Source organism: Zingiber officinale, chromosome 1B (assembly GCF_018446385.1).
Source record: "Zingiber officinale cultivar Zhangliang chromosome 1B, Zo_v1.1, whole genome shotgun sequence".
NCBI lineage: Eukaryota > Viridiplantae > Streptophyta > Magnoliopsida > Zingiberales > Zingiberaceae > Zingiber > Zingiber officinale.
Window position 1 is genome coordinate 5,623,317 of NC_055986.1, and position 13,447 is coordinate 5,636,763.

At 33.6% G+C, this 13,447-nt stretch overlaps 1 protein-coding gene across 1 annotated transcript; it reads right to left on the reverse strand.

The window, feature by feature from the left end:
* Positions 1-5,928: 5,928 nt before the first annotated feature.
* Positions 5,929-9,975, reverse strand: LOC122022669 (phenylcoumaran benzylic ether reductase Pyrc5-like). The gene is made up of 6 exons (XM_042580759.1): positions 9,772-9,975; positions 9,548-9,685; positions 9,234-9,474; positions 9,031-9,125; positions 6,571-6,583; positions 5,929-6,164 (listed from the first exon to the last, which is right to left on the reverse strand). The coding sequence occupies exons 1-6, from the start codon at positions 9,973-9,975 to the stop codon at positions 5,929-5,931; spliced, it is 927 nt and encodes a 308-aa protein (XP_042436693.1).
* Between the last annotated feature and the right edge of the window lie 3,472 nt (positions 9,976-13,447).

Consider the following 13,447-nt stretch of genomic DNA (forward strand, 5'->3'; position numbering starts at 1 on the left):
TACAATAAATGTGTCAGATCTGAGTAAATAATTTTGAGTCTGACATGATTTGTTAAATGGATCATCTTCAGATTGAACTAATTGTGTTGTGGGTGATAACGCTTCCAATTGTTGGTTATGTAGATCCGATAGATTTGTATGAATGGATAAGAATTCAAGTCATAGTTGTGCAGTGAATAATCTTTTCATTTAAGAGGTCACTTAATATTTGATTTATCTCCTTTTATCTCACCTTATGACCAACAATAAAAGGTACTATTACTCCTTTGGTATTAATTGTTATACAGTAGAGTTAACAGACTATTACTGAGACTACCATAGTTCCCTAGGTAAAAGATCAATTGTATGCAGAATAAGTGAAGCCCGACAGAATGTACAGAAATGAATCAGAGATCTTGTAGCTACAAATTGATAGAGAGGACTAAAGCTTGGTTTGATATTTCAAACTAATAAGAAGACAAGTCAAAATTAAGACAGGTCAAAAACTTTTAATTGCCCATGGACTGAAGTTAGCAAACTCAAGACAATTACTCTTAAACACCTTTATACAAGCAATCAGAAATTCCTTGAACATTCAAAAAAAGGCCCTATTTATCAACGGTATCAACTATCAATTTCATAGCAATGGTAAATTAAAATATAAGAAATATCTTGAAGCTAGCTAACAGTTTCTTAAATATATAATACATCCTATTTCACCATAGCAAATAAAAGCTACAAATATCCTATTTTCATTTGGCATGAATAGCATGAGATGTATTCTTAAAAATCCTAACATATGAAAATATCTCAAATGAATAAAACACAAACTAGTTAATATCAAATTGGTTCCAAACACCTTCCTCATTGATTAAAGACATCACTGAATTAGTTTGTTTCAAATATAATCAATCAAATGACCTCCAGAAGATATGGTTGACAAATCCGTCAATATATAATGCAGTAGTAGCAAATCCGTCTATATCAATCTAATTTGATAAAATTTTAAATGATTTCATTCTTTCTTCGTGCTGACCTAATTTTAATTGATTCCCTCCTATGTGAACTAATAATGCAGTAGTAGCAAATTTTAATAAATTTTTAAAAATAATGATACCCTTATTTAACTTTTCAAATGCAACTGAAAAATATAAATAAATCAATAAAATTAGATTACATAATACTTACTTTTTTCTCCAGCATACATTTCGTCTCACCAGCCCTGTTAAAAACAAATCAATCATATTAATTAAAATAAAAATTAGAGAAGTTAAGAAACTATAAATTAATATTGAAAACACTAATTAGGAGACATTTAATCAGCGTACATAATTAAAATCAGGAACAACCATCACCACCATCATCGTTATATTAATTAAAAAAATTAATTATCATCATAGCCATCCTAATTTGACCTAATTTGATTTAAAAAAATGAATCTCTCAAAATATTAATTAAAAATTATGGATGATGGTATATTTATGATCAGGACAATAATAAGAATCCATAGAAATTTATTTCATGAAATTCCGATGTCTCTAGGTCAATATATAAGCCCTCCGTGTTTTTTTTCTTTTTTTTAAAAATATTTTCAAATCTGGGACGAATCCTGGATTTGTCCTAGATTTGGGGACGAATCCTGGATTCGTCCCAAATTTTGGGACGAATCCAGGATTCGTCCCAAAAGTTTTAAAAAAAGAAGAAAAATCGTAAAGCTTATATATCGACGTAGAGACATCCGAATTTCATGAAACAAATTTCTATACATTTATATCATTGTCCTGATCATAAATATATATTTATAAATATTTTTGACCAAATATATTGATATGTTTGAATTTTTTATCCTAATTTGACCTAATTTGATTTAAAAAAATGAATCTCTCAAAATATTAATTAAAAATTATGGATGATGGTATATTTTTGATCAGGACAATAATAAGAATCCATAGAAATTTATTTCATGAAATTCCGATGTCTCTAGATCAATATATACGCCCTCCGTGTTTTTTTTTCTTTTTTTTAAAAATATTTTCAATTCTGGGACGAATCCTGGATTTGTCCCAGATTTGGGGACGAATCATGGATTCATCCCAAAAGTTTAAAAAAAAAGAAGAAAAAAATCGTAAAGCTTATATATCGACGTAGAGACATCCGAATTTCATGAAACAAGTTTCTACGCATTTATATCATTGTCCTGATCATAAATATATATTTATAAATATTTTTGACCAAATATATTGATATGTTTGAATTTTTTATCCTAATTTGACCTAATTTGATTTTAAAAAATGAATCTCTCAAAATATTAATTAGAAATTATGGATGATGGTATATTTATGATCAGGACAATAATACGAATCCATAGAAATTTATTTCATGAAATTCCGATGTCTCTAGGTCAATATATAATCCCTCCGTGTTTTTTTTTCTTTTTTTTTTAAATATTTTCAATTCTGGGACGAATCCTGGATTCGTCCCAAATTTTGGGACGAATCCAGGATTCGTCCCAAGAGTTTTAAAAAAAGAAGAAAAATCATAAAGCTTACATATTGACGTAGAGATATCCGAATTTCATGAAACAAGTTTCTATGCATTTATATCATTGTCCTGATCATAAATATATATTTATAAATATTTTTGACCAAATATATTGATATGTTTGAATTTTTTATCCTAATTTGACCTAATTTGATTTTAAAAAATTAATCTCTCAAAATATTAATTAAAAATTATGGATGATGGTATATTTATGATCAGGACAATAATACGAATCCATAGAAATTTATTTCATGAAATTCCGATGTCTCTAGGTCAATATATAAGCCCTCCGTGTTTTTTTTCTTTTTTTTTTAATATTTCCAATTCTGGGACGAATCCTGGATTCGTCCCAGATTTGGGGACGAATCCAGGATTCGTTCCAAATTTGGGGACGAATCCAGGATTCGTCCCAAAAGTTTAAAAAAAAGGAAGAAAAATCGTAAAGCCTACATATTGACGTAAAGACATCAGAATTTCATGAAACAAGTTTCTATGCATTTATATCATTGTCCTGATCATAAATATATATTTATAAATATTTTTGACCAAATATATTGATATATTTCAATTTTTTATCCTAATTTGATTTAAATATTTAAATCTCTTAAAATATTAATTAAAAATTATGGATGATGGTATATTTATGATTAGGACAATAATACGAATCTATAGAAATTTATTTCATTAAATTTCGATGTCTCTAGGTCAATATATAAGCCCTCCATGTTTTTTTTCTTTTTTTTTTAATATTTTCAATTCTGGGACGAATCATGGATTCGTCCCAGATTTGGGGACGAATCCTGGATTCGTCCCAAACTTAAAAAAAAAAAAATCAAATCGTAAGGCTTACATATCGACCTAGAGACATCAGAATTTTATGAAACAAGTTTCTATATGTTCGTATCATTGTCCTGATCATAAATATATATTTATAAATATTTTTGACCAAATATATTGATTGTTTGAATTTTTTATCCTAATTTGACCTAATTGATTTAAAAATTTAAATCTCTTAAAATATTAATTAAAAATTATGGATGATGGTATATTTATGATAGGACAATAATACGAATCCATAGAAATTTATTTCATTAAATTCCGATGTCTCTAGGTCAATATATAAGCCCTTCGTGTTTTTTTCTTTTATTTTTAATATTCTCAATTCTGGGACGAATCCTGGATTCGTCCCAGATTTGGGGACGAATCCTGGATTCGTCCCAAATTTTGGAACGAATCCAGGATTCGTCCCAAAAGTTTAAAAAAAGAAGAAAAATCGTAAAGCTTACATATCGACGTAGAGACATCAGAATTTCATGAAACAAGTTTCTATGCATTTATATCATTGTCCTGATCATAAATATATATTTATAAATATTTTTGACCAAATATATTGATTGTTTGAATTTTTTTATCCTAATTTGACCTAATTTGATTTAAATATTTAAATCTCTTAAAATATTAATTAAAAATTATGGATGATGGTATATTTATGATCAAGATAATAATACGAATCCATAGAAATTTATTTTATGAAATTCCAATGTCTCTAGGTCAATATATAATCCCTTCGTGTTTTTTTTCTTTTTTTTTTAATATTTTCAATTCTGGGACGAATCCTGGATTCGTCCCAGATTTTGGGACGAATCCTGGATTCGTCCCAAACTTTATAAAAAAAATAAAACAAATCGTAAGGCTTACAAATCAACCTAGAGATATCAAAATTTTATGAAACAACTTTCTATATATTCGTATCATTGTCCTGATCGTAAATATATATTTATAAATATTTTTTACCATAAATATTGATTGTTTGAATTTTTTATCCTAATTTGACCTAATTTGATTTAAAAATTTAAATCTCTTAAAATATTAATTAAAAATTATGGATGATGGTATATTTAGGATCAGGATAATAATACAAATCCATAGAAATTTATTTCAAGAAATTCTGATGTCTCTAGATCAATATATAAGCCCTTCATGTTTTTTTCTTTTATTTTTAATATTTTGAATTCTGGGACGAATCCTAGATTCGTCCCAGATTTGGGGACGAATCCTGGATTCGTCCCAAATTTTGGGACGAAACCAGGATTCGTCCCAAAAGTTAAAAAAAAGGAAGAAAAATCGTAAATCTTACATATCGACCTAGAGGCATCATAATTTCATGAAACGAGTTTTTATACGTTTATATCATTGTCCTGATCGTAAATATATATTTATAAATATTTTTGACCATATATATTGATTGTTTGAATTTTTTATCCTAATTTGACCTATTTTGATTTAAAAAATTGAATCTCTCAAAATATTAATTAAAAATTATGGATGATGGTATATTTACGATCAAGACAATAATATAAATTCATAGAAATTTATTTCATAAAATTCCGATGTCTCTAGGTCAATATATAAGCCCTCCGTGTTTTTTTTCTTTTTTTTTAATATTCTCAATTCTGGGACGGATCCAGGATTCGTCCCAAAAGTTTAAAAAAAGAAGAAAAATCGTATAGCTTACATATCGACCTAGAGAAATCAGAATTTCATGAAACAAGTTTCTATGCTTTCATATCATTGTTCTGATCGTAAATATATATTTATAAATATTTTTGACCAAATATATTGATTGTTTGAAATTTTTATCCTAATATGACCTCATTTGATTTAAAATATTGAATCTCTCAAAATATTAATTAAAAATTATGGATGATGATATATTTATGATCAGAACAATAATATGAATCCATATAAATTTATTTCATAAAATTCTGATATTTCTAGGTCAATATATAAACCCTCTGTGTTTTTTCCTTTTTTTTTTTTTAATATTTTTAATTTAGGGTCGAATCCAGGATTCGTCCCAGATTTGGGGACGAATCTAGGATTCGTCCCTAAATTTGGGGACGAATCCAGGATTCGACCCTAAATTTGGGGACGAATCCAGGATTCGTCCCTAAATTTGGGACGAATCTGTTATTAGTCCCTAAATTTGGGACGAATCTGTTATTCGTCCCAAATTTGGGGACGAATTTAGCAACGAAATATTTTTCTGTTGCCAACTTGAAACGAAATATTTTTGTTGCAAATTTCGTTGGAAATTTGGGTTGATATTTATTTTTGTCGCTAAATTTATCCCAATTTTGGGACGAATTATTTTTGTTCCAAAATTTTGTCCCTAAATTAGTGTTCTTTTGTAGTGAAATAATCCCTTTAAAATATTATCCTTTAAAATATGTTATTAGATTTGTTATTAATTTAAATAAGTTAGATTTATCCTTTGAGTATGTTATTAGATTTCTTAATAATTTTTATATTAATTTGTTATTATTGTATGGTTTTATATAGATTCATTATGTAATAGTTTAGGGACAAACAATAAAACAATTTAATTAAACAATCAAAAATTTTTGATTATGGGAGGTTGATCCATTGGCAATGATTAGTACGAGAGGTCGATCCACTCGAAACGTTCACCGAACTCGGCATTGTGGAATCTCTCTTGGTGGAGGCATCGGCAGCATAATCTTTCACCATCACCAAACTCAGCATTACAGAATCCTCTCTTAGCGGAGAAATCAACATCACCATCATCGAATCAGGCATTACGGAATCCTCTTTAAACAATGGAGGGATCAATGATGCTAAAACTATCACAAAATTTTATTCAACAATAGACAACTGAATAACAGTTAGTTCAATATTCCTTCATTAGTTAGGAGTCCAAATGATTTTCTTCCTTTTTTAAACACTATCCTAATCCATATGAAATTTTGATCTTAGTTTTCATAATATAGTGCGGATGTAAACCACGAGAATCATGTCGGTGGTGGTACCATCGTCCACTTGGTTGTATGTATTGGTTTTGTGGAGATGGTTGAAGTTCTTATAGAACTAGGAGCCATTGTTGACACCATAAATAGAGAAGGCCATATGGTAAAATCATTCTTGTTGTCTTATTTTTTTACTATATTATGATGACAGTGTTTAATATTTAAAATTTATAATCTATGAATATTAATAAAAATTTTGTTTTATTGAAGCTAATATTCTCACTTGTTCTATCAGCCTATTGCAAAAGCATTGAAGTAAAAAAAAAGAAAGATAAAGTAGTCAAACTTTTGCTGAAAAATGGTGCAAAAAGACATGTATATCATTAAAGTATCAATAAACTTTTGCATACTTATGGATTTAATTTTTTTTTTATGTTATGTGGGATGTTTTTATCCATGACATTGTTGGCATGTTTCTTGAACTCATGGATCAACTTTATTTTAAATATGTTAAGGTATATATATTTCAACTCACATTTGCAAACTATTGGCCATAAATTAAAATTCATATTGTTTTTTTATTGATTTTAATTTGGTTGTCCCATCTTCTCTATTTTGTTTGTTATATTTATTTTAGTAACTTTAGAATGCTTTTATTTAATTATTCATGTACATTGGTGTTGATTAGTAAGATGTTACTATACAAAAAATAATAATTATTGAATCAAAAAACATATTAATCCTTAACCCAACTAAGAGTAGTAAAAATATAAAAAATTTTGATATATCACACGTACGATAGCGATATACATTATTCATAGTTTCATGCCAAAAATTTTGATATAGTATTATATTGTACCGAATTTTTCAGTATCGATATTGGTATAAGATTGATTATTTTTTATATCTCAGTATATACTGAAATACTGAATAAATTCTCTTATAAATTATTATTTTTTAATTAGGGTTTAAAAATTAAACATAAATTATAGTGGTGTTGGATTTTGAATTATGATGAAATTTGTTTTAATAAAAAGAACCACCATCATTTAAAATTTAATGAGTAATGAGTTTAAAAAAAAATATTTAAGACTATTGTGCTTATTATAATTTTTTAATATGATTTAATACTTCAGAATTTATAAATGGGATGAATGGAATGAAATTTATACCATATCAAAAATTTAGTATACCGAAATATAATATTGAATTTTTAATATGATATCGTATAATTTTCTTATATATCATATGCAAAATTCGGTACACCAAACCAATTTAATACTAAATCCAACTACATGCATTGGATACATGACTTCCTTTTAAAATAGTTTGTTGCATAATATCTTGCTAGGGTTAATTAATCCTCACAATATTTTTAACTATATTATGAAGAGATAAACATCGTCCATGTATAGAAATAATTTTGAGAAATTTATTGTTAGACTAAGAGAATCATTTGAAAATATGATTTAGTTAATTTAAATAAACATTATCACAATTATGCGTGAGATAAACAAGATTCATAAGGAAAAATATTAAACCCATATATACTAAAAACCCTAAACCCAAACTCAAATAACCCGATCAACCCAAACAATCCAATCAATCATATTAAAAAAAAGGCATTTATTATTATTATTATTATTATTATTTTTCTATAAATTTTTATTTTTATCTTAATACTTCATCATTATCATAATAATTTTCTACTAAAATACATTATTTTTTCAAATAAAATTAGATTTAACATAAAAAAACCCTAAACTCTAAATTCATGTCAACCCGAATCCAACCAAATCCTAACATAATCTAAAAACCCTCAACCTGAACCCAACTCTAACTAATCCTATATTTTTTGGTTGACTCGATCGGATTCACTTTTGACACTTAAAGGCAACTTGTCATTGTTGTAGGCTTTACACATCCTCATATTTCAAGGAGAACACTCTGTAATTTAGCGAAAAAGCACATATTGTTTATCAATTATCACTATGTTCAGATCTAATTAATATTGCCATTGTTTTCGTTTTCAACTAAAATAATAGTATTTCGTTAATATGCCAACACTCGATATGCTTTTTACACTTGAAAGTGTTCTACTCGAATGAAATTTTAGTCATTCCATTTGTTTGCATAATATAAACCAATATCAACTATTAAATCATTTGAATCAAAATTTAGAACAACAAATCACAAAATTATAACAAACTGCATCTTAATGAACCATCATACCTTAATTACTAAAACCAAAGCGAGTTTTGTGCATTGGATGCGCACGTTCATTAGTTCTTTGCTTCTAGCATCCAAGTTACCCATGCGATGGCGTCACATCGATGAAAGGAGGTTTATCAGGAGCACAGATGTTAAATGCATGACAGGATTAAAAATACTCATAATTTATTTAGCCAAATTAAAAATACAACAAGCGCTGAATTTCACATTATGTCTAGATCGAGTTGGTTAATTAGCTAGCTAGACAAGGTTGCTCAAGAATTCATCGACTGTAATATACTTGAGATCCGCATAAAGAACAGATGCCTCCACTCCAACAACTGGATCAATCTCAAGGTTAGTCTGGTCTCCGTTGATGAAAGCCGAGTGAGCTATAGCCAGTTGAAAATTCAGTGGGAATGGAGAATCTGCACGTACGCACCATGTTTTTATTTTTCTCGTTTAGATAATTAAGATCAATAAAGAAATTATATCTTGATCTCTTCTCTCTCTCTCTCACACACACACACACATGAGGCCTCACGTACAATACTTTGTTTAGAGTCACTGGATCGTCCACAGATCTGATGGTGTATTTTGCAACATCAACTTCGTTCACGAAGATGGCTGATCGACCAAGCATGTAAACATAAACAAGCAAACTAATATATAATATAGCTCTATCAATATATATAATTAATATACGCACGGATCTTGAAATCGTGTTTCATGTACCTTTGGTGTTGCCATCGCCTGAGATGAATACCTTACCATCAGTGTGAGCCGAAGTTGCTTCTGCTTGGCCGAGCCGGGGGAGGTAGAAGCCATGGAAGAAGAAGTTGCAGACGATGGTGTGAGGGATGCCCTTCTCCCTCATGGCTTGCCTCAGCACTAGTTTATGAGCGAGCATCGACTTGGCTGGTTCCACAAGTCGGACTTGTTCCAAATCGTTGCCAAACTCTGATGGGTAGAATCTCTGTCGAAAGATTAGTCATTTTCGTTAATTAATTAGGATCACTTATATATATACAAAAGTACTGTATTATAACGTTTCCAGCTTGTTGGATGGCATCAAGGAGCATCAACTGGCCCTTAACTTCTGATCGACCTTCATGCCCTACTGCAGAGATGACCACGTCCACTTGCTTGATAGCTCTTTTCAAACTATCATAGTCGCCTAAATCCCCCTTCAATTTCAACACTACTTTACTAGTTAATTTATAATCCTTCAAACCAAAAATATATATAAAGACCAAATACTTAAGCCAATTACATACGTAGAGAATGGTGGCGCCTTCCCTCTTGAAAGAGTTAACGAGCTTAGACTTCCATGAATCAAGAACGATGGTGGATGGCCGCACGAGGAGGAAGGTGGGGTGGCTTGCTTTGATGCTAGCTCGCACGCGACGATAAGACTTCCAACGCGTCCCGTTCCTCCAATTATTAAAATCTTACTCTTTTCTTCTCTTTCACCCATTGCCGTACGTCTTAATTTTTTTTGCTTCATGCCAACAGGTAGCTAGGTAGGTCGTTTATATAGAGGAACTAGCTAGCCTGACTGGACTGGACTCACTCCAGATGTCATTCATATGGATAGTAATAAGTGATTTGATTTACTGTGTAGTCTTGTTCTGTATAATTTACGAAGCGCGCATGCACTTTGACAGAAATGGAATATGCTTTTTACGATTGATAGTCCCACAAAAGTTTTTCATCGACCGTCGAATAAATTAAGAAGCGCTTGTAGAAATCTTTCAAACGGCTGGCTAACGTTCTTAGATCCGGTTTCGATTTCTGTCAAAGTGCATGCGTGCTTTCAACTATACATTCCATTTTGCCCAGAGGTAATCGTGCAATGGGTGCACGTATTCATCTTTTGTCACAATGGTGCAATGGGTGCAATAATAATTAGGTCTTGCAACAGATGAGAGCAGGTACGTAGCAATAGTAAATATTGTATATATTGTCGAGTTGGGTTGAATGGATGAATTAAGTGGGTTGGACGGACAAAACAAGCATATATATGAATTGAGCTAACTCCAAACGTTCGCGGGTTATACATGTTGGATGGTTTAGACGAGATTGGATGGATATAATCAAAGTGCATGCACCAGCAGATGATGGTGTGCAACTTTCGGGGATTGAGTGAGACAAATGCTTCAGTTCAAAAAGTTGTTCGTCTGGACGTGAGCTATATTTGGTTAGATAAACTACGCAATTTTGGTGAACTTAGAAAGATGGATATTAAACTGATTAATCTTGTTGTTTCGGAGAAAAGGTGTGTGTACTTGCACAATAAGTGAGGTATAGGCACATGATGTGGCAATCGAGAGATGCATTTTTAGCATGGGTCAGCTGTCAGGATGGAAGTTAAAGTCAAGAAGGTCAATGCTCAGGTGTCAAAGGACCGAATGAAGGGCAATGGAAGTGGCCGGTCGAGCTTTTAGGCCCCGACCGACAGGAGATGGGTCCGAGCCGACCCCACTTGGCTCGAGATGAGGCGCAAGACAGCCGACGCTCGATACAGAGTAGCAGGACATCGAGTAACTTGTCCGAACAGGTGAAGGCATGTGCTGCACAAGGGAGCCACGGGTGAAGGCATGTGCTCCACAAGGGAGCCACTAGGTCGATAGAGCGGAGGGGTCCTGGTCGAGCGGCTATCTCGTTCGGCCAAACAACGGGACATGGTCACGGAGTAGAAGTCCCGGCCAAGCGTCCACCCCACTCGGCCCAGCAACGGGACTACCGCGCTACCTCTCGACATCCTTTTGGGAGATTGTGCCGCTGACACAAGGCATAGGCAACAGGCGGATCGTACGACCGAACCTTCTACTGTCGCTTAAGGGATATGCATGCCCTGTTAAGGTATGATGTCAATGGTACTTTCCTGACAAGGTATTTTCATGGGACGCATGGGAGAGTGTGTCCATACCTCGAGAAGCGTGTACACTGTCCATCAGAACTTTATATAAGGGGTCCATCACCGACGGAGGTAGACATTACTCTTGAGTTCTACCGTTGCTACTTTTGCTTCGTTTTTCTCCATATTTCGATGACTGACTTGAGCATCGGAGGGCCAACACCGAAGACCCCTTCCTTAACTCGACACTGACGCTGTTTATTTTGTAAAATAGAGCGTAGCCCACACTCGATCAGTGTAGCCGCCACCTCCCAATTTTCTACTTATCCACTTTCGAATAGGATCAGCGCACATACACAAAACTCAAATAGTTAGAATGGATAACACAAATGAATTGGTTGATGAAATGAAAGATGAAATGAAAAAGAGATAGGTTTGATCAAATATGAATTGACCTTTTCAACTATAATTATTTCTCACTAATACAATCAAGTGGAAAAAACAAAATTATATCATTTTAGTTATGCTTTCATTTTTTTAAAAGATATTTATTAGGATGAATGGAGGAGAATAAATTAGTGCAGACATTATTATTTATGGTCACTTTTGAATAATAAATAAAAATTATATGATCATGTCCGAAAGTCGATGAAATGGATGTTGGGGATGTCGCGCTCCTGCTGACCTTTGATGGACTTTGCTCCCGCTTGCAACACAAGCAGCGTCAGTGTCGAGCCAATAAAGGGGTCCCCGGCGATGACCCTCCAACGCTCAAGTCACTCTCTGACGAAGCAAGAAGAAGCAAGAAGCAATGCAACAGTAGCAAAACAGTAGCAATCGTGTGTAAAGCATACCTCCGCCGATGCTGAGACCCCCCTTTATATAGAGCTTCGGTAGCGCGCGTGTACGCTTTCCAAGGTGGGCACACATCTCAAAACTTTCCCTAAAAAGATGTGTCAGTAAAGTGTCTTTGACACAGTACATTAACGGGCCAAGTATATCTCTGAAGTGATAGTGGAAGTTTCCGCCATACGATCTTCTGTCTGACCACGTACGCCGCTTGTCAGCAGCACCAGCTCCCAAAAGGAATACGAATTGCTTTAATTGGAATCGTGCAAATCCCCTCTCATTAAGGCCAAACATGTTCCCACGCCTGCATTAATTGCCGACCCATGGTGGTGTGCCACGTGTTAAGCTCGCTGCCGCCGCACGCCTGATGTAATAGGCGTGATGTGATGTTTGGCGATTTTGAATTCAACGGTGAGATCTTCACCTAGATTTCTACAACCTAGATCGGACGTCTCCAGTCGGCCGAGCCCGAGGCTTATAAGCCCGCTGTGCCGCTTCCTTTGCACACTTCGCGTGCGAATTCCCTGGCGCTCAAGCTCTTGCTTCCTTCGTCCTTCGGCGATCTTTCGTGCTCCTTCGGCAAACCTTCGTGCTCCTTCTCCGGCGACCTTTCTCCCGTAAGCCTTCTCCTAATCATGTTTGCCTTCGATCTCCTTTTTTTTCTTTGGCATTTCTTTCTGTTCCAGCGACATTCCCGCAGCTTTCTTTTCACATTTTCTGGATTTTGCAATGACAAGTTCTTCTCAGTCGCTAGCTCCTGTCCCTGGACTATGGTACACAACCATGGAGTCTAGGTTTGATGGAGGCCGAGCGGGAATGACCGGTCAGAAGTATAACATCCACAAATTGCTGTTGGAGGGTGTCTTATATATCTTCGGTCTGAGTCCGATCCACACCCGCTTGCTGACCAGCCTAGGTATGCGACCACTCTGCTCCTTCTTTTGATTCTAACTGATTTTTACTCCTTTCGTGCAGTCGAAGTCATGTTGCGTGCGCGTCTGGCCAATAAGGCGAAGTTCAAGGACGCCGTGATCAATGCGGCCACTATTGAAGAACTGGAGAGCCGAGGCCTACGGTCGGTCAGCTCACAAGAAGAGCCGCAAGAGAGCGAGGCGGCTCCCCTTTTAGCAAGTGGGGGAGTGGCTGGGGGCTCCCAACCTTCCGAACGACGCCCGATCATCCCCGTCGAGGGGGATTCGGGATCAGCTTCCTCAGATCAGCCACTTGCTATGCGCAAGAG

Bases quoted from the DNA above. Each gene is read 5' to 3' on its own strand.
- LOC122022669 (XM_042580759.1), bottom strand. From the start codon at position 9,975: ATGGGTGAAAGAGAAGAAAAGAGTAAGATTTTAATAATTGGAGGAACG. The intron at 9,475-9,547 runs GTTATAATACAG...ATCTTTCGACAG, and splicing joins CCATCCAACAAGCTGGAAAC to AGATTCTACCCATCAGAGTT. The intron at 9,126-9,233 runs GTACATGAAACA...TTGGTCGATCAG, and splicing joins AGGCGATGGCAACACCAAAG to CCATCTTCGTGAACGAAGTT.